Source organism: Solea solea, chromosome 1 (genome assembly GCF_958295425.1).
Source record: "Solea solea chromosome 1, fSolSol10.1, whole genome shotgun sequence".
NCBI lineage: Eukaryota > Metazoa > Chordata > Actinopteri > Pleuronectiformes > Soleidae > Solea > Solea solea.
Window position 1 is genome coordinate 18,605,716 of NC_081134.1, and position 21,832 is coordinate 18,627,547.

A 21,832-nucleotide genomic window follows, 5' to 3' on the forward strand; every position below is an offset into this window, starting at 1 on the left:
TGGACGACATACTAAGCTACAACTTTTTTTGTCAACTTTTTGGACGACATACTAACCCATGGAAAAACATTTAGTTTTCTGCTCAAAAATGTGAAAATGTCAAAGACAAAAAAAAGAACATTTTAGCAAGACTCATTTTATTAAATGGATATGTACAGCACAATCCTGAAAATTTTTTTTCCTCTTTTTAATGTTGAGAAATGTTTTTTGCTACTCCAAAAAAAATATACTACAATTTACAACAGGTGTGCTTCATTGATTTATTTTTAAAACCTCCTCCTACCAGAGCCTTTCAGACATGAGTCCCAGCGACGGTGTTAAGTAAAATATCAGTCCCACAACATGGGGACAAAGTAAAGACGATTTTAGTCATTGATTTTTAACAACTACAGCTGCTTAAATCACTGTAGTTTCACCATAAAACATTAATGAAACAAAAACATTATTAGAAAAGACATCAAGATGTCTATGTGTATCAATAAAATTAATTTCTTTGAAAAAGAAGAGAGATTTTGAAGAGAGTTGGGGGAAGGACTTCACTTCAAAGGTTTCACTAAATGTTCCAAAGTTTAATATACAGAAGCATCTCAGAGACTTTTCGGAAGAGTGTGATTGCTCTTTGGCTTCTTTTACACGGATACAAAACAACATTTTCACCAATTATGCCATTAAGTCACGTCTTTGTTGAAAATCACCACTTTTTTTGACTGAAATGAAAATATTTGACAATACAAACTCCACACAATCAATAAAATCTCATTTATGGTTGCTTTTTTGCATTTAAAACCAGAAATTATTAAGATTGTTATTACTGTTATTAACATGTTTTTAATCGTAGAGGAAGAAGGAAAAAAAAGATAATTGCACCTGTGTAAAATCAGCCAAAAATCTTCTGGCACCATTCAATTAAAAACAGAAAAGTTTTTTTTTTTTTACAAAATATTCAAATGAGTACTGTAGACCACAACACTAAAATGAAACGACTTTCACATGGTCCGCTTTACAAAAAGAAATCAAATCAAAAATCGTTGCGAGGTCAAGTCCCGGTTTATCTGCTGGTGTGAAACGGCTCAGCAGGGAACAACGTGAGTGTGTGTGTGAGTTTAAAGATAAGGGTTTTTCTGCCGTGCATTCAGTGCATTTTTTAAACTTTAGATGCATCGCTCACAGTCCACGAGAAAGTATAAAAAGGCAACAAGGAGTAAAAAAAATGTCAGCGGAGAAATAAAAGGCTGTGAAACTCAGTGATAAAAGAGTAATAAGCACAATTTGGGGGGGGGGGTGAATGACTGAATTATTCATGGTGCGTTCCATTTGCAGTAACGGCCCTTTAGACTGTATTTGTGTGTAAACTGTGTGTACGACTGATTAAATGTGAAAAAAAATAAAGGAAATAAAGTGTTTTTTATGACTGACATGAGCGGCAGCCATCTTATGATCTGATTTCTGCTGTCGTGGAACGCACCAAAACCCCAGATGTAAGTGGTACAAGTACAAATGTAGCCGCGACAGAAGCTGCGTTGTTTCCCTAATTATTGTTTTTTTTTTTTTAAAGGGTAAAACACAAGTTTTCTAAATAAAAAATACATTAAAAGTAAATCATTTAGAATGTGTAACTTCTGCTACAGCTACTTGTCCCTGAGAACCGTGATCTCAGTTTGATCTGTGAGGTTTTTTTTTGTCCCCTAAAAACTTCTTAGAAGGGCACAGCGTGTGAAACAAGAGGAGGATGCATCTAAGAAAGTGTGTTGCCAGGACAAAACAACAGGGTGAAGAAAGAGTGGGAAATAGAGGCAGAACGTGTGGGCGGGTGTGGTTGCATGGAGGCGGAGTCAAACAGAGACAACAGAATATTTTTTGGAAAGGTGATAGAGCAGGGGTCTCAAACTCTGGTGACCTGGGGGGGAGGGAGCCAATGAAAGGCTAGTCTGGTCAGGAGGGGCCAAAAAAAAAAAAAACAAGAGTTCAGTAGAGATGGACGATCTGAGCTTAAAATCATGTCACGATAATCCAATTTGTAATCTCAACAACGATATTTAAGACGACATTCCACAGAATTTCACAATAAAAGTGTTGGAACGACGATAAAAATGTATTTATGATGCAAAAATTAAACTACAATTAACAAAAACGGACAGGACATCGATTAAGGGGCGCGCATGTGTCCCAAGTTTGAGACCTCTGAATTAAAGGGATAGTTTGGGTTAAAGTGTGAACCGGACAATCACTGAAAACATGGCTGCCTACGGCGTCAAAAGGTAAAACAGATTTTCAGCCACTTAACAAAAAGATTCGATTTACTTTTCCTGCAGGAAACTGAGGTTTGTAAAAACGCTCTCCGTCCTGCACCAAAGTCCATGGAGAAAATCAGTGTCTTTAGCCTGCGGGGGACACAGGAGCTGCTGGTTCACTGCTGCACTCACTCTGTGGTCACTTTGTGTCAATGAGGTGACTCGAAACACAGACGTTCAAATAATAAAACTACAAGATAAACACATGTGAACAAACTGAAGAGGGCGGATCAACAACTCCTGTGTGCCAGGATGTAAAATCACGATTTTCTCTATGGAGTTTGGTGCAGGTTTTCTCAAACTTGTATTTTCTTTCACTTGTGTTTACACAGTAAAACAGGAAATTATGTTTGTGTAAACCCATGATTTATAATGTTAAATAATTGAGTTAATCATTGAATGGATACTTAAAGTCATTTTTAGACAAAAATTGTAAAATTCCTTTTCACACATGCTGAACGACACCAGGAGAGCGTCCGGATACAAGGCCGGATCCAAAAACACCAAACTATCCCTTTAAGCAACTTGTACACTCACAGTGACCACACCGTGAGCTTAAGAAAGCAACACTTCAGAGGGCGTTCAGAAGAACAACAGCTGAGTTTGAGTGTTTGAGTGGTTTTTCGGCTGAGATGCTGAGCGAAAACAAACGTTCACATTTGATCAGAGCAGCTGAGTCCACTTCCACTTCCACACACACACACACACACACACACACACACTCAGCCTTCGGAGACTTTAGCAGCCTCAAAGTTGACCGCCAGTTTCCTGTGTCTCCTCTTGGAGGCGGAGCCAGGGGTGTGGCCCGTTGCCGGGACGTTTTGTCTGGGTGGCGTCTGCGGGGCCGCTGTCGTCATGGCTCCGTCGGCGAGGCTGGTGGAGGACAGGGAGGCGTTGCTGTTGGCAGCGTGAGGGTGCGGCTGCTCCACTTGCCCGCTCTGTGGCTCACTCTGAACATGTGACTGGCCAGACGGCTGGTTCTGGCCTTTCTGTGATTGGTTCCTGGCCACGGTGTGGGCGGCGCTGTAGAACTCCCGAGTTTCCTGGTTCTTCTTGTTGGCCGAGACTCGCTTCTTAGTGACCTGTCAGAGGACGGAAACCTGGGTTACAGTCGACAGGAGTTTCTTACACACTTTTACAATTAGGCTACATCCACACTTCCGTTTTCTTTTAATATGCCTCACGTCACACGACCCCAGAGCTCTAAGGCTGAAAAATGCTGCCGCCTCCATTTTCTTTTGAAAACTCCATTGCTGTGTTTTAGTCTGGACAGAAAGAAACTGAGACCTTTGTTTTTTTTTTATCGCCACAATGTGAATATGAACGGTGTAAGAAAAACTCCTAAAAGCTAACACTTCAGTTTCACTTTGACCACGTCATTCAAAAATACCTCATTAAGGCTTTGTATCAGGGCTGCAACGACTGATCCATTATTCAATTATTAACTATTTTAATAATCTGATTTTTTCAGCTTCTTAAAAGTGAATATTTTCTTGTTTCTTTGCTTCATTTAACAAAGAAATCATTAAAAACTGAATCATTTTTGTTTGTGAACATCATCGTTTCAGGTTTGGTAAACACTGATCAACATTTTTCAACACTTTCTGACCACACAAGTACTCGATAAATTGAGAAAAATAATCAACAGATTCATCGATTTTGAAAATAATCGTTTAGTTGCAGCTCTACTTTGTATCCAAAATTATTAATAATTAATATCCGAGTATCTTAGCTGGAACAGCGTGTCATGTAACGGCATAACTGAACAAAACAGTTTGCTTGACAAGCTTCAAACTCGGCAGGTGACTTCCTAAGGGCACCAGTGTGCACGACGCCGTCTTTGACGTTATTTGGAAGAGAGGTGCAAGAGATATTGGTGGAAATGCAACAAATAAATTAACATATAATGGCTCATATTGAATGGGAACTGCAGTAGTTAGACATACAGAATGTTCATAGGCGTGTTCGTTTGGACACAGATTAGTTCTGATAACAGAGCAGATCGTTTATATGTGTGTTGTGTTTTCAAATCAAACTCAAGTCGTATTGGATGCAGCCGTATTCATCCTCTCTACCTTCTAGCACGCGCTTGTGTTTACCTGTAAGGGGATGAACTGGTTATGTGAGCCGATGGGCACAGTCGTCGCTGCAGGCTGGGGGCGGGCGGCGCCGGGGAAAGTTCCCGCCGCTCCAAAAAACGGTTGGTTCTGGTGATGCGGAGGCAGCGGCATTCCCCACATGGGGGGAGGACCGTAACCCTGGTGAGGCAACAGTAAACCTCCTGGAGGGGAAATCGGAAAACAACATGTCAAAATGATCAAATGACGGGACAAGAGAAGACAATAGAGAACAATAGAATATGAGAGGACTGACCTTGTTGGTTAAAGACCCGAGTCATGGCTCCCATTGGTGGAGGTCGTATGTGACCCATCCCTGGGTATAGAGGAGGTGGGAGCGGGAAGCCCGATCCAACTGAGTTCTACAGTCACACACAAGGATCAGCAGCAAGTTAACGACAACAATTATTCTTTATTAAGATCAGATAGATTCAAAACATGCGTGTGTGTTATGTACCAGTCTCTGAAGGGCAAAGAAAGCAGCTTTTTCCTTGGCATCGTTTTCAGACTGGCACTGTGGTCCGTGAACCATCAACCCATTGGACAGCTTCACCTGACACACGACGAGCCCCTGACGAGACAAACATCCAAAAAAAAAAAGTGCCAAATTATTTAAAAAGCCGGAATATATGAAAAACAATGTGAGTAACACTTGTGCACTTTAACCTTTAACCCTAACCCAGCACTTAAAGGACAGAGAATAAAGTAGAACACAATAGAAAAGAAATAGAACATGAAAAACTCATGAGAACTAAGGAAATTGTGTGTTACCTGTCTGTTGCGTATAGAGCTGAAGTCGGGTGGTGCCATGCCTAAGCCCACACAGACACAAGCCAGCTCTGACACTTTATTGTTCAGCAAAGCGTTGGGGAGGTTGGTGGGTGGAGCAGACGCAGGCGGAGCTAATGGCATGTCGCCGTGTGGCGAGTTCATCTTTGCCGCTGGAGGAGGAGAAATAGGGATGATTAAAAACACTTTTGTTGTGTGATTCTGTAAATCAGCTGAGGTGTAGGAGTCGGTCGCTTGCCTAGTTTCTTGGACGATCGTCTCCTGTTCTGCTGCTGACCTCCAGAGGGGGTGGAGTTGGCCGTGTCCTGGACAGGTGGACTTCCTGGGCTGGAACTGTCAATCTTAAGCATCTCCTTTAGCACCATGGTTCCCTTCTGTAACAACGAAACGCACAAACTGAGGTCAAACTATGGACAAAGTCGTCCTGCTGCTGGAGTGAGTTTGCCAGCAATTTCTCAATATAGCCACACAAGACGGCCGCCTATGTAAAATAAACATTTATTTTCATTTTTAAAGCAATTATATACTTCTACTAATATAGTGTATTCAAATGTTGCCAATAAATGTTACACACTGGACCTTTCATTTCAGGTAAACACTGTCACACTGTCAGCTTTGAGAATACAGGTCATGTAAAACTGGAAGTTTTAAAATCTAATCTATTCTGATTTGTAGCAGACATGAGGTTGGAATAAACAAATAACACTTAACCCCAAATCAAAATGTACGACGCAGCACAATGGGCGTCATTGCTAAGATGTAAACACCTTCAAAACACAATGGGTGCCTTAAAATGGTGTCTCCTTACTTACTCTTCAGTGATGTCTCACACTGTCAGTGTCCACTTGTGTAATGTTAACTTAACCAGGAGCTGACTGACGGCAGAAAACCTGTACCCAAATCCAAACTAAAAGCCTGGTTACACTGGTAATGTCTCCATGCAAAAATGCATACAATGGAATAAAGAACACATCATTTGTCTCCATTTTAAAAATCTATTGTTTTTTTTTACAGTCATTACATTAACTGCGAGATATTTACTTGATACTGAATGTGTTCTGATGGCAGGGAAACGGTCAGAAATCCACTGTAGCCATGAGTAACTTTGACCCGTGTCTCCAGTACTCACCATGGCGAAGGACTGTGGAGACAGTGGTCCGTCGGACTCGCTGGTGGGTGCCTGTGGAGGAACAGGAAGAGGTGGGGTTTGCTGGCTCCCTTTAGAGATGTTAAGGCTGGCAATGAGATCCTCAAACTCAGTCGAAGCCTACGTGACGAGAAAAGTGACAAGATGCTGTAGAAGGAAAAGTTTCCACCACCAAACAGTCCACGCAATTATTCACAACAGAGAAAACAAGGATGTGTGTACTACCTTAGTGGGCGTGTTGTGTGCTGGGAAAAGGGCCTCTGCATTTTCGGTTTTCTTCAACAGCCTGATGCCGCTAACTGGAGCCTACAAACACAGTCACACGCTCACATTATACAATAACACATGCGTGTCTACATATTAAACCAAAACACCACAACACAACAGGGCACACGTGTGGATGGACACACCGTCTGTTGTCAGCCTCTACCGTGTGTGTGTGTGTGTGTGTGTGTGTGTGTGTGTGTGTGTGTGTGTGTGTGTGTGTGTGTGTGTGTGGGGGGACTCACAGCTTTGTTGGATGGTGTGTGCTGGTTCTTCCCTGGCTGCGAGTATCCGTCCTACAATTAGAAAAACAAAGTTCTAATTTTTACATTTCTACACACTTTATGAACGTTTGTTTTTCCCTTTTTTTCTTTTTTCTATCAGTAAAAGTAAGACGCTCTTCTGTGCTCTGTGCTCTGTAATCTCACCCTGCTACGTGTCAAGCATTTGCAGGTTGGAAACTTTGAAGTTTGAGTTTACAAAAGTGACACAAGCTTCAGGTGTCAGAGACAGACACTTCAAAAACCTGAACTATCCCTTTAAAATCAATTAATAATCAGCAAAACAAACCTAAAACTTGACAGTATAAATACGACAGAAGTGCTATTAATGGTAAAAGCAGCAGTGTTTGTATGGAGGCAGCCTAATCCTAACTTTCGAGTTTCCAAGATCGAACTTTGAGTTAAAGGGGCCGAGGTATGGCCCTAATCTCGGAGATTCCGAGTTCTGACCACAAATGGAATGCACCATTAGAGTAGTTTGAAGTATTTACAATACTATACACACACACATACACACGCACGCAGACACACACTCTCTCTTACCTGATTTTGCCAGTGAGCAGGAGGTTTGTTGGGAGGGCCCACATTCTGTAGCGTCTGCCACGCATTACCATACTCCTCTTTACTCTGAAGGGAGAAAAAATATAGTATATAAAATGTTTACCATTTGTTAAATTAAATGCACACTGAGGAACATACGATGTACATTTACAAGGTCACAAGGAGAGGATAGAGTGCACTTACCTTGGCCTGTTGTTTCAGGATGGGACCCTTAGAGGGAGAGTTTCTGTTGCCATGTTTGTTGTTATGCTACAGATAAAAAATTCAGAGTTGGAGGAGAGAAGTGTTATTTAACCCCCTTTTCTCTCATTTCAGACAGGGAAAAAAAACAGTGTCATTCTCCACTTACCTGTGTGGGTATGAAAGGTGAGCGTGGTGAATGGTTGAGGCCGGCCAGCTGGCGGTGTGAGTGGAAGTTGGCGCCAGCAACGGGCTGAGGTTTGACGATGGCGGTGAGTTTGCGGGAGGTGTGATCCGCTCGGGCTCCGTGGGAGAGATTGATGAGAGCGCACGGAGGCAGGCGGTAACCACGTGGTGACGGACACCTGTGGAGACACGCGGATGACACAGCAGTCACACGACTGGTCAGAAATCAAGTCTGGTTTGATAAAGTGGATACTGGAACACAGTGTATAATACAGTATACACATGCAGTATATGTTGTGTACAAATGTGATCACCTGATGCTGAGACCACCAGCAAAATCATCATCAAACAGGACCTCATATAGAACCTCTGCCTCACGGTCGGCTGAAAACACAAACACACGACTCAATCTGGGATTCATATGAAAAATGGACATGCTCTCTTTTATGAAGTTCAAAATATTACTGCAATAATTGTAAAAATATGCTTTAACCCAGTGATCCAGGAAGTATAAGCCCAAAGGTAGAGCATGTGGGCAGTTAAATAAATCAACAAGTCTCACATTTTCAGTTTTGTGACTAAGGCTAAATAAAAGTAAATAGTTTTGGTCAATTGGGAATTGATCATGGTTATTTGGCTTGTAGCTGGTGGGTTGCTGGTTTGAATCTCAACCCCTATTGTTCCCTGGGTGCTGCTCAGTAGCTGCCCACTGTTTCAAGATCTTGGAGCATTCCTGGTAGAGGATGGGTTAAATGCTTATTTCCCTATGTGGATTAAAAGTTAAAGTTGAAAAGATAAGACCGGTGTGGTTAAGTGATTTAAATAATGTCACCTTTCTTTTATCTGACCATGCAGTCTGAGGACGTATGATAGGCGTCACTAGATTTATTGACCGCTCACATCCACAGTGGAGCCTCTATCTCGTAACTGATTGAGGAAAACAGTTAAAAACTAAATCAGGTCACGACATAATTAAAGTTTTTAACTTACTAAACGTGAATATTTACTGGTTTCTTTTCACCATATAACAAGGAAATCAATAAAACTGAATTGTTTTGGTTTGTGGGCAAAACGAGACATTTTAGAATATCATTATTTTGAGGTTCAGGAAACATTTTTTTTAACATTTTATGGACGAAATGATTACGCACTTAATAGAATAAATAATCGACAGTTGATTCAATTATGAAAATAATTGGTGCAGCCCAAGAATGTGAACGCACTCACCTCCTTTGATGCCGACGACGGTTCCCCTGAGTCCCAGTGGGACTGAGAAACCCTCCCTGACATTGACGACTCTGTCGAACAGGCGATATTCTGCATCCGGGTCTGGAACCACACCCTGCTGCTGCTCCAACGGCTACAGACACACACATACAGACATTTCTTCATTACTCCTGTTCAATCAATCACATCAAAACACTAAGCTGAATTTGTTTAAACATTAATTGTTGAATATGAAAGGCAAACATTCTCACCCTGAAGAGCAGATGAGGCTTAACGGTCACGCGGACCTTCTTGGTGTTCTTCTTCACCTGAGAGTGGGTTAGAGAGATGATGTTAAGCAAAGACACACGGTGTAAAACAGGAAATGAATCATTTTAGCGTGCAGATGCCACATGTGAGTCAAAGTCACCTTAGTTTTCTCCACTGCCTCCTCAATTTTTTCCACAATGGCGGTGTCCAGCACCTGTAGATCACATGACGTTCTACTGATGGAGCTGACTGGGTGACTTCTCAGCCATGACGTGATTTCAGAGATTTTCTCTGCCCTGTGGATTTATCCAGCAACAACAGGGATCATTCGTAAATACACAACCAACTCAATAAAGAATCTCTTCAAAATATCCACACTTTATATGAAAAGGGATTTACGTCTCTAACATCCATAACTGAAAACACATCACATGTATTCATGTACACTGGGTGTGTGTATGCTGGTGTAACAGGAAGTATTTAGTTAATTGACTGCATGTGTGTTCGGAAGGAAGTGATGACATTTAGATTTCTTGAATGCATCTTGAAGCTGCTCCTCTAAGCTCAACACACCACGTATGCTGCGTTTTCTTGTGTACGATACCTCTTCTACCTTTTCTAATGATTTGTTTGAGCTTAGAAATCAAAGCGAGTCCTGTGAGTCTGGTGTTTTTTTGTTTTTTTTTACCCATTCTGGTCCTCTTCAGGCCAGATGTCATCTTCATAGAAAACATCATCGTGGCTGTTTCTGGCCACTGTGTTGAAAACCTCAGAAAATCTATCAAAACAGAAATTGATTACATTAAATATACTGATCTACAACACTTCAACAGAATTCTAAGTTGTGATCTCTGATAGTAAACAAAATCGTTCAGTTCATTATGAAATTGTGGCAGATCAAATTAGATTGTGTTAGGCAGCCACAGCAACAGGTGTTTCCTGACATCTTGTAGAGCTGAATGTTGTATATCTGACCGTACAGTAGTTAAAAGAAAAAGTAAACACATTACAGACTTGTCACTTCCTAAGCTGTGAGACTTTTTACCTCTCCAGGTATTCAGCCAGCAGTTCCTCCACAGCAGAAGAGTAGAGCCACTCCTTTTCAGTCCTCTTGGTGTATCCAGGAACCTCCTCATTCTTCTTGTTGAACTTTAGGTTCAAGCCAACGTTGGCCTTTTGCTCCCCACAGGGACTGGACGCAGAGAAGAAAAGGAGATGATTGGAGCAGAGAAAACTGTTTTTAAGAGATGATTTACAGCCGATGGTGGTGTACTCACTTCTTCTTAGAGCCTCTGCCGATGAAGATGCTTCCAGAGAAGCGGGAGACGAGGTAGCTGGTGACGCCGAGATGAGACGCCAGAATGTAACCAGGACTGTACCTCACACAGTATTTCTAAAAACAACAAAACAAACGCACTCTCAGGTATGTATAAATAATGAGAGGCACATGAAAACTCTCAGACAAACATGCACGGTGTCTCTTACATGCTGATTCTGGATCAGGGACTCCATCTGCGGCTCGTGCGGCACGTTGAAGACGACACGTATTCGGCCGTCTTTAATGACGTCGCTGGAATCCTGCACCTGTTCAGCCAGAGACAAAGAAAACAAATGAGAGAGTGCATGTTGCTGATCGCAAATTACAAATATGTAAATGGTAATTGTGCAGGAAGTTGCTTGTTATTGTAATTGAATATACCATGCCATGTAGTAATCACGATTAAGCTTACATACATACATGGAAGGAGAGGTTTGGCATCACAAAAACACAGTTAACAAATCACATACCTCTCCCATGGCACCGTAATACGGGTTTCCCACCATGAAGACCGTAGTTGCTTGGGGAAAGAGGTCGTCTAAGCTCTTAAAACAGGTCAGTGCAGAGAAGAAGGCCTTGATGTCCTGAAAAAAAGAAGGGTGGAGGAAGAACATGGATGAGTGAGTGTGTGTCAGGTGAGTTCACTGTGAATGCATCCAAGTGTTTATGTAGTGTGATAAATATGTGATGAGTGCAATATTTCACAGTTTTTACACCAGGTCTAATGGAACTTCACGTCAAACACACCGTCTTTTAAAAGATTAGCTGGTTAGACCGTTTGTTTTCATGAGATTTGTGTGTGTGCGAGCACCTTGACGATGGTCTGGAGGGCAAAAGGGAGAACTTGTTTGGACCACTGCTTCTCGAGTTCCACGGCTCCATTGGCTTTGGGGACAAACTTCCTTCCTGTCAGCAGCTGGCCGTACAAAACCACTGACGTCTCATTCACCAAGATGCCTTTCCTTTTCACGTAACTGTGAGAATTACAAAAAAAAACATCAGCCATACAATCATGAGCTTTGTTATTGTGGTTTAAGGGTCTCGCAGACCTGTTTTAGTTTTTTCAAAGTTCCATTGAGATTTAGAAACTCAAATAAAACATCATCATGTAAGCATAAAAGACAACATAAGACAAACAAATAAATATTTGAGGATTAAGGGGCAGGTGTATTTCTGTTAATATTTCTGTTAATTCACCAAACGGTCTTGTTTTTATTTATCTTACTGTTCAGTGATTCCCTGGACATCTTTCACCCAATCCTTCTGCTCCTTGTCAGACAGACAGGTGACTTTGGTGGGAGGGGGAGACGTCGGCCTGTCGTACACTTTCTGGACGCCCGCTGGTTCCTGGAGATAAAACCTACGGAGGAGAATGAAAAGATTTATGCTTTAAACAAGTACAAAAAACACTCTTAATGCTATCAAATAATTAGCACAGATGGTGGAGGATAAAGCGGTAGAAAATGGATGGATGGACACACTTGCTGCATTTAGTGAATGTTGATGACATTACTACACGTGTCATCATCTCAAATTGACTCTATAGAGTGATTTTAATATTTCTAATGGCAGCAGACGGCATTACGTAGTTAGATCTTAGGACTCCTAGGATTCTTACTTGGTGTCTCCGTCTGACACTGCAATGATGCGAGCTTCCTCTAGATGAGGCCAGTTCACGAACACGGACTTGCCCAGCACTTGTGCAGCGACGTCATCACATATCTGGAGTTACAGAGGGGAAAAAACGAGAGTGAAGTGTTGAGAGTAAGAAAAAGGCTAAGCCAATTTTGTCTGTAAAATAATGAAAGGGAAATATTAATAAGCTTAATTACATGTATGTGCTTCATGAGCTTCAAAGGCCCAACAACAAATTTTAACAGTTGTATAAATAAACAAAACAAAACTTTACCATCTCTTCTTCATCTCGGGAAAGGATCTCCAGCATCATGTTCTCTCCTCTGCTGCTCTGCTGGAACACGACCACGCCACTCTTCTTCTTATAAAACTGAACACAGAGAGCGAGGATGTGGACGAGAGGGAGAATGAGAGAAAAATAATTTGCCATCTAAAAAGAGTCCTTCATCTGAACGGGCTCTGTCAAGCACATCTTTCAGCAATTGTGTGTATACAGCAGCAGTGTAGGGGCGGGCGGAGACAAGGTGTTTTTATCCCATCAAACTGCTGAATGACCTGGTTTTTGAGCAGGAAAATTTACTTTTGAATTTTTTCAGTCAAACTCCAACATGTTGGCAGCTATCATGCTTTGATAGCTCAATGTTGCTCAAATGTAGCCTTAATCTTGTCTTGACATAAAATGTTACCAAAATTGTTACATGTTTGCACACAAGGTCTAAACACACACATTGTGATTATACTGAACACACACACACCTTGTGCTTGATGTGTTGCAGAGAAGGGAAGCCACAGAAGTACAGAGCTGAACGGTCCAGTCTCCTGCTGACATGGTCCAAAGGCACCACCCAGGCGTCCATGGGGATGTCTGTAAACCTGTGTGAAGCAAACAGAGAAGAGTTTAACGACATTTAACAGCGGCCTGCAGGTAAAACAAGTGGCTGTGTGCCAATGTGGAAACAAATCCAAGAGAATCCCCAAATAATTAACTGCAAACAATTGAATTGCAACAATCTGCTATTGGGAACGTGTCCAACTTAGACAATCTCCTGCTGTCTTCATCAGCTCAGAATTTGTCAACACCTAATTCTCAAAGTCCATGTCTGAAAATAGATAATGTTGGCTCACAGTCATGTGAGATTTTTTTTTGTACGGTGATCATTTCAAGTCACACAAAATTCCACATTTATCTGGATGAGTGCGTTTCTACCTGACGTGGCAGTGGTTGATGTCGGGGAACAGCTGAGGCAGCAACGACGTGTATGTGAAGTCGGCCTCACCATCGTAGGAGTAGACGGCACACTCCGTGTGTCGATTTCTGGATTTTTCCTCTTTAGTCAGTTTGTAAACACAGGGCTCCATGGCTGCTAGTAAACACCGCTGTTCATCAAACACAAACATGGTGGTTATATTGTTAGAAGGTGCTTTTTTAAACATTATTTCCTCTGAGCGTGTGAATGTGTGTGAGTTTACCTCATCTATGAAGGGGATGAGCACCACAGCCTCCCACTCCTGCTGTTTGCCATTCAGGTCTGTTTTGAAGTCAACTGGGTAGTACTCAATGATGGTCGAATTTTCACTGGTCATCAGGTGCTGAAACAATGACATTAATATATTATCATCTTATTAGATTGAGGACATACTTTACAACCTGCTCTGATGGATATTTGACAGTAGATACATTTGTGATAACTGCAGAGTTCATACAAATACGATCAAGGCTTTGTTTAGGCTGTCCAAATGAATGAAAGTCAATACGAGTCCCTAAAAGGAAAGCTGCGTGTGTGTGCGTAACTGTTACCCTGTAAGCCTGAGGCAGCAGCTCCGCACTGGCAGCAGGCAGGACTCCCAAAAGCTGCTCAAAGGGCATGAAGGGTTTTCCAAGGTCGAATGTTAATTTTAGGTGAGCGATATTCCTGATGTCAGATAGGAAGGGTGCGTAGTGGTAGGGGTAGTACCTAGAGAGACGGGTATATTGTTTTATTAAAGACTGATTCGGCTTCTGCTGGTTACAGAGAAATGTGAAACTTCACTGTGTGAAGAAAACATATGAGAAATTATCTTATCTACTTCTAGAGAAATTAACTGAATTATTACCAGCTCCAGGATTGAACTCCGTGGTAATAATAATGAAGAATCCACTGGATGCCTTCCACGTAACACTTGGCCTGCTTGGCAAGAAACTCGCTGCAAATGGTTAAAAAATAAAATCAGACAAAATCCCAAAAGCAGGTTCCATTTACATTCTCTTTTTACTTTACGTATACATTTGCAAACTTATTGTCCAATGTTGTTGTCCATGAAAAGTGATACTGGTTTGTGTGCATCTCATTATCGTGACTCACTCAGACACGACGTCCACGCCCATCTTGGTCATATAGTAGGTGCGTTTGTATTGTCTGAACTCGGTTTCAAACATGTCTTCCTCCTCTTCTTCGTCGTCAGCCATCTTTCCTCCTCCGGTTACTCCATCTGATGAGGTCAGAGCTGCCAGGCAGAGGGAAGAATCCTACACAAAGAAAATAATGTATTCATTACAGGGAACATACGCAGGAATGTTGCGTTTAGTTAACTTTTTTAAAAATCACTGCATGTTTACCTTAGTCTTGTTAGTACGTTTGCAAGCAGCTTCCTTCTCTGCTGCTCGTCCCGCCGCCTCATTCAAGTACTTGTTACCGACTTTACTCTCGAACCACTTCAAGTCAACAAACACTTCGCTAAAATGTTCCCGGTCAAACTGAGGAGAAACGAAGAGGAAACGACAGAAACCAAACAAAATCAGACCTTACATATTTTCCTGAAATTTCTTATACTATTTTAACATATAACAGATGCAAAAAAAGGCTAGGCATGGAATTGTAGAAACCCACAGACTGGGTCGAAACCCACCTGTGGTGGGTCCAGTAATTGTCCAGTAATTCACTTAAGATTAATGAAATAACTTTCTTTCAATGAAGTCTAAAACATGAATATCTTCAAATATTTCTGGTTCATCCATTAAAACCCATATGAAGTGTATCATAGAGGTCAGAGACTTTATATTTTGCAAAGATTTGCTCTTGCTGTGATTTAGTATGTACCGGAATTTAGCTGGGTAAGAAAACAAATTAACTCTAAGCTTCACAGCAGTGACTCACCTCTGCAAGCTTCTCCATGTACTTCTCAAAGTTTCTGAGGTTAAGATGGCCGTTCTCATTCAGATAACCTGGGGCCGAAAAAGGATGTTTATTTTTATTCAAAGGAAGACACAGAGAGATAAAAAATGAGAACTTCTATATGACAAAAAGTAAACAAAAAAAGGATTTTTGTGTGTGTGTGTCTCACCCCCCACACTGGGTAGTACACTGATGTAGGTCTTGTACAACAGTGGCAGAGCATCATGGCTGATGTGCAAATGAGGGAGATGAGGGATGAAATCGTTTCCCACAAGGAAGCCCATTAGGATCCAGTCGTCTATTATTCGCTCCAAATCATAATCAGAACCAATGTGATTCTGAAATTCAAAACACAAAACAAATTCAGCATAAAGCACAGTGGAACACATTGAACAACGTAACTACTGCTGAAACTATGAACATTTTATTGACTTATTTGTCATATGGAGCAAAGAAACTGATTAATTGATTAACAAAATGGTTGAAAACTAAATTCAGTAATTGATTATGAATCTCTTTTACTAATTGTGCGGTTCATTCTGTTGTGTGTGTTTGTGTGTATGTGTGTGTGTTACCCTGAGCGGAGAGAACTCATAGTCGATGTACTCCCTCATCAGTGACAAGTGAAGTAAGTGAAATGTTGTCTCCTCTGGAGCTGTTATCCTGGTTGAGACCAAAAAGTAAGACAAGAGCAGGGTTTAGAAACTTAACAGGAAATTCTGACACATAATTACACATTATATTTTTTGATTTAAACCTGAATTATTTCAACAGTAATAAGATAATAACATAGGAGCAGGTAAATGGCATTTTCCCACCACCTTGAGAAAAGCGTCACACCTTTTCTGAGATTTCTTTCCTCCGAAGCGGACTTCTTCTCTGAGCAGGGAGAAGTTTGGCTCATGGCTGGTTAAACCCAACATTATCTACAACACAGAGAGCAAACAGGAAATTAACATCTACATTTCAAGACAAGTGTCTGTATTCAAACTAATTAAGGCAAAAATTATTATTATAATTATTAGAATACATTATAATTTTCAAGTTTGGTTTTGTGGTATTGTTGCTATTATACTGGTTTATTCCATTAATTGTACAGGTTAGGCCAAAATAAGACTTTTACTATTTTTGTTGGTCACCAACTTTGAGAAATGTATGTTAAACGAGTTTTTTTTATTTAAGAATAAAACAAACAAAGATAAAAATTGAGAAATTCAATACATCCAACTTGGAAAAAATTGAACGGACTCTGTAAAATGTAAAACAACACGTTTGTGAGTATTTAGTGGAAATAATGTAAATAAGAACACAAATTCCACATGTAAATTATTGCAAAATATGTATAATAAAAAATTTAAAAAGCTCCAAACACCAACAATTAAATTAAGTGCTGCAACGTCTGTTACGTTATCACAGAAATGGTATTTATGTATCATGTTTCAGTTAACAAGGATCTACCATTACATGTCATTTAGCAGACGCTTTTATCCAAAGCGACTTACAATGGAATCAAGTACAATTAGCCAGGGGTGGAATCGAACTTGCGACCATGATGTCTTTCGTACACAAGGTAGGGTCTTAACCACTGAGCCACTCTCACCCCCTACCATCTTCTCATGGGGCTTTGAGGACTAAAGTCATACATTTCAGGTTAATTATATCCCACTAAATTGTCTTAAAACATGGCATTAGATGGATTATATTAATCAACTATACCAGGTCGGCATCCAGGCCATATAGGCAGTGACGGGTGTTGGGGTCATGACTCGGCTTTGAGTTCTCCGAGCGAATAAACTCCATGATTTTATGTTCTCCTTCCCCTGGTGTCTATAAGAAGAAAATCACACTGTTAGTACAAACAATATTTACTACAGTGACAAAAATCATTGCAAGTGAAAAAGGGACTAATAACACACACCTCGTGACCAGACAAGTAAACTCTGACATTTTGCCACAGTCTGTCAGTGGAGAGTTTGTTGTGGACAAAATATTTGAGCTGCTCCTGAAGTCTCGCCATGAATTCAGTACCTGGAGAGAGCATGTGATTAAAAGGAGCCAAGATTTTAACCACTTTACTAAAGGCTCACTGAATAAAATCTACAATTACTTAAACATATGATATTTAGGACTATGAAAACTGAAGGTCGTGCCATTTTGTAAACTGCTCGCTCACTCCCTCATACCAAAGTCCATAAAGAAAATTTGTGTTTTTAACTCATGGGGACACCGGAGTTGTCAGTCTACTAATGCCTTGTTTGGTATGGTTGTGTCACTGAGGTAAATCCAGGCAAAGGCTTTCAAAAACCAAACACATTTGCACTCCCTAATAGAGGCAGCAGTGGATCAACACTTCCTGTGTGTTGCGGTGGAATTATTTGAGATTTTTCCTAGTATTTGGTGCAGGGAGTGAGCGGTTTACAATCCAAAACAATTCTTGTATAAATAGAGGGTTAGAAAACAAATGAACTACATTCCAATTTTCTTTTGGCTCCGTTTAACAATTTTAACTTGTGGGGTTATTCTCTGTAAAGCTGGAGAGCTTCCCTACCAGGAGTGATACAGTTGGAATCGAAGCGAGCCTCTGTAGGAAGGACCTCTCCTTTGTCCAGGGCCTTTTTTATCTTATCTTCTGCTTCTTTGGCAGACCTTAAAAAAAACACACACCAAAAGGTTAGAGTCAAGTTTCTGAAGGCAATCTGGTTTCTTCTGCAACGTTAATTTAGTCTGTTTGAGGCTCACCCAGCCTAGTAAACAAACACTTCTAATGACATACATCACTACATATTTGGTAGCACAGTCTGGTCATGAAATGAAAAGCTTCTTCAGTTATATTTAACAAATAATACTATTCAAGTGTTTAGGAGGATGAGAAGAGGAGCAAGTATGTGGTAAGACTGCAAATAAAGATAATTTCCATCAACCAATCCATCAGTTTAACTGTCGATTAATCAATTAGTCAGTCATAAAGTTTCAGGAAAAAAACGATCCTCAAATGTCTCCTTTCGTCAACAGACCAAATGTATTTCCTTGACAGTGACAGACCAGCCAATTACTCCATTGTCAAAATAGTTTAGTAGTTGATAACAATATGATTAAATGACTAAACCTTGCAGTTCTTGTAAGCTTATTCTTCTTTTATTCTAAAAAATACTTAAAAAATTAATTTTACGGACCAAACAAGTAATCAATTGATCAAGAAATTAGAGAGATAAAGAGATTAATTGTGAAAATAAACGAGTAAATATAAATGTAAGTTCCAATCTGTCCATGTTCCTTTCATCATCTACCTGAATCTCCTCCCTCTCTGCTGGTTCATCTTTGCCCTTGGTGCCACACCATCCACAGCCATGAAGAAGACCTTGCGAGGCTTGATGATCCTGAACAGCACCTCCAGGTAGTGGAAGATGTCTGCAAAAATCTTTTCCTCAGAAATGCGAAAGTGAACATCCTCGTCGTTTGGGTGGGAACACTGGTGGATAATCCCATTCATGTCCAGATAGAGATTATCAAACTCTGGGATCTGAGGAGACACAGAACCAAAAAAATAATAATATATATATATATATATATATATATATATATATATATATATATATATATATATATATATATATATATATATATATACACAATGCAATGACTATGGTTAAATAATATACAAAATAAAAGATATATAACTATGTTAGTGTGTTTACATTCATTGATGACCAAGCTTGAATCTCTCAATAACAAAAATGTCACTTTGAGGAGTTCCTTAAGATTTGTTTTGGACATGTAGATGTTTTCAGACATGTACTGAAGTCCAAAGATTCCCTGGAGATTTATCAGAGAGAGATATGTGAGAACACATATGTCCGCTACAGTAATTTCAAACTTGTTATCAAATTCTCCTGCCAGTTCCAAAGTCATATATCCCCATTAATATTTAAGTGAGCTCAAATATTAACACAGCAGGAGAAACACTCTCGCCTGAAGACATTCTCTGGAGATTCTCCTGCTGTGAACGCAGCTCATCCAAAACAAACAATCCCCTGCTGAGTTCGTCATATGTGAACATTAAACTCTGGACAATATCCAAACCCAACCCTAACCCTCTCCGCTCATAAACTTGAGGTCATGTCTGAAAACAGCTGAGTATGAACCAGGATATACCAGGATAAGAGAAAAGATATTTGTCTCTGTCACAAGCCAGAAGCATTCTAGTAGGATCCTCTAACCAAAGGCAGACAATGAATCCCAAAACATTTTCCAATTACAATGACAACAATGTTGATGGTTATTTTAAAGTGAAGGCCCTTAATGATGTCAGAGGTGGACAGAAAATATAGTTTGTTCAATATAAAGACAGTAACATGGGGACAGGATGACAACATACAATAAGTTGTGGTCAACAGCTCTGATAATAAGTAATAATAATAATTAAATTTCTTCTATCAGGAAAACCATTAATAGGGCAAATTGCTAAGCCTGTATTCCATTTATATTCTTGAAACCAAGACCTCATGAATTATAATGATGGTAAATTTTGTTTTTTTCTTTGTTACTTGACTTTGTAACATTGCATCATTTTTTTTGGTAACAAACATAGGTTTTTGTTACATCTAACAGTTCATCTGAGTTCATCTGTTTCCTCAGAATGTGTACGTTTTGAGAAAATACATTTTTTCTGAAAGCTTCCAGACACAAACTAAATATAAAGAAAGCCCAGCCTATTTACTTTTACAACACCAAAAACAATATATTTTCGCAATTTTAACATAGAATATTCAAATCGCACTTATTCTGCAGTTCGTATAATGGCTACAGGAGCGTTTCTACATTGTCCCATGGCTACATCTTTTAGATTGTCTATTACATTGTTGTCTTATGCAATGAGTGACTCTGAGAAGTGTGATACAGCTGATGAAACTGCTGCACCATCACTGAAATCCCCCTCCTCACTACACAAGGAACTAGGTCACTAAAGTTCAGTCCACTTCAGGCTGAAGGAGCCGAAAACCCCTTGTAATGTGAGGATGACTAAATATTCTCCTTCTTTCCACAAATGAACCACAAATTGTAAAAATTCTCAAAGTAAATAAAGCCCGGTGGCTGTAAACTAGCTTTTCATTGCATATTACTTCACGGCTAAACTAACTGACTATGAGGTGTTAATTGTGGCCCACAATGTTCTTACAAAACAAAAGACATAAATAAACTCCAACACACTTGGTGCGTTATGTTCATTTTGCCCCGTTTATGGTGAAAATGTGAACACGTAGAATACCAAAACAGCACATTTGCGCACTAATGTTACGTTTTAAATCAAATTTACGTGAGCAAACTAAGACAGACTTGCTTGTTAACAAGAGAGCTGCTATGTGACCGGATATTAACAGTGGAAAAACCTACGTGGAATCAAACAAAAGTTCCACGTTCTTCTACATTTTTTGTTGGTAGCCGGGGAGCTAGCGAAGCTAACGCCCGAGAAGCTAACGCGTATGTTCTCACCTGATGTTCCTTGACAACTTCACTGAGACACGGGTAGCGCTCCGAGATCCATCGGTAAAATTTCGGAACCCCCATCTTCACTTCGAAACCTTCACAGTCGGAATCGAGTGTATTTCTAATCAAAAGTGAAAAAAGAAGCCGGGGTTAGCGAGACGTAGCCTCGGTTTAACAACTTGCTTTGACTGGAGTCGGGTTTTGTTTCCGGCGGCCTCTAACTTGCCATTTGTCCGTGGTCCGTCTGCTAAACCGTTCCGCCGCTACACGAGAAACAAATGTTCCCACTGATGATTTTTTTCATTAGTTTTATTTACTTTTGACTTTTATTTTTTTCAAAATTAGTTAGTTATCGCTTAAAACAATCTAGTTTATTTTATTTCAATTTGAAGTTTTCGTTATTTTGTCAGTTTTCGTTAATTAACTATAATAACCTGGAATCCATGTACCAACTATCTATTTAAAGATTTTGCTGCCTTCTTGTGGCCATGTAAAGTATGTACTTTTCTCTCATCAAAACCAGATGATTCGGACACAGTATAAAATAATAAACCTAAGATAATAAAATAAGATATATCATGCTGTGCCAGTGTGACACTTAAATAAAACAAAATAATTGTTAATATTTAGCATTAAAAATTCTTGCTTTTCATACTACAATCATCACAAATACCAGGTGTAGTTGGATAAATATGGACTTGTGAATTGATGATAAACAATAATGTCTTTGTTTTAAGTAAATGTGTATTTACACGTCTTACTTAACATACAGATATATTGAAAATAAAGAGGGATACTCTGCACAGCCAAAAAAACATGGTCAATCGCAGGAAAAACTAAACTTGGAAAAGATATTGTACATATATATTTGTCAAAGCATAATAAATGTTGATGAATTAAACTATAATGTAATGTTGAGAAGCATTTATGGTGTACAAAGGATCCTTAAGG

General features: G+C 39.9%; 1 protein-coding gene across 2 annotated transcripts; it reads right to left on the minus strand.

Moving 5' to 3' along the window:
* Positions 1–554: 554 nt before the first annotated feature.
* Positions 555–21,102, minus strand: xrn1 (5'-3' exoribonuclease 1). 2 transcript variants are annotated; one of them, XM_058623984.1, is made up of 41 exons: positions 20,888–21,099; positions 18,685–18,917; positions 17,946–18,043; positions 17,316–17,425; positions 17,114–17,224; positions 16,238–16,323; positions 15,973–16,060; positions 15,567–15,735; positions 15,380–15,447; positions 14,842–14,979; positions 14,588–14,751; positions 14,340–14,429; positions 14,044–14,200; positions 13,716–13,835; positions 13,453–13,622; positions 13,001–13,118; positions 12,520–12,615; positions 12,229–12,332; positions 11,836–11,970; positions 11,422–11,584; positions 11,081–11,194; positions 10,778–10,876; positions 10,570–10,685; positions 10,338–10,484; positions 9,981–10,070; positions 9,453–9,588; positions 9,295–9,351; positions 9,044–9,176; positions 8,131–8,200; positions 7,800–7,995; positions 7,634–7,699; positions 7,433–7,516; positions 6,854–6,904; positions 6,570–6,650; positions 6,327–6,464; positions 5,436–5,571; positions 5,180–5,349; positions 4,866–4,979; positions 4,665–4,770; positions 4,391–4,572; positions 555–3,373 (listed from the first exon to the last, which is right to left on the minus strand). In XM_058623984.1, the coding sequence occupies exons 1-41, from the start codon at positions 20,960–20,962 to the stop codon at positions 3,014–3,016; spliced, it is 5,139 nt and encodes a 1,712-aa protein (XP_058479967.1). In that variant the 5' UTR covers positions 20,963–21,099; the 3' UTR covers positions 555–3,013. The 2 variants fall into 2 exon arrangements, with proteins under 2 accessions (XP_058479967.1, XP_058479975.1); XM_058623992.1 differs by lacking the exons at positions 555–3,373; positions 4,391–4,572; positions 4,665–4,770; ... (25 more) ...; positions 14,044–14,200; positions 14,340–14,429 and having other exon boundaries at positions 14,584–14,751; positions 20,888–21,102.
* Between the last annotated feature and the right edge of the window lie 730 nt (positions 21,103–21,832).

Coding starts and splice junctions, on each gene's coding strand:
- xrn1 (XM_058623984.1), bottom strand. CDS start 20,962: ATGGGGGTTCCGAAATTTTACCGATGGATCTCGGAGCGCTACCCGTGT. Junction 10,071..10,337: donor CTGGCTGAATACCTGGAGAG/GTAAAAAGTCTC, acceptor CTGTTTTGATAG/ATTTTCTGAGGTTTTCAACA. Junction 6,905..7,432: donor CTGCTCACTGGCAAAATCAG/GTAAGAGAGAGT, acceptor TTCTAATTGTAG/GACGGATACTCGCAGCCAGG.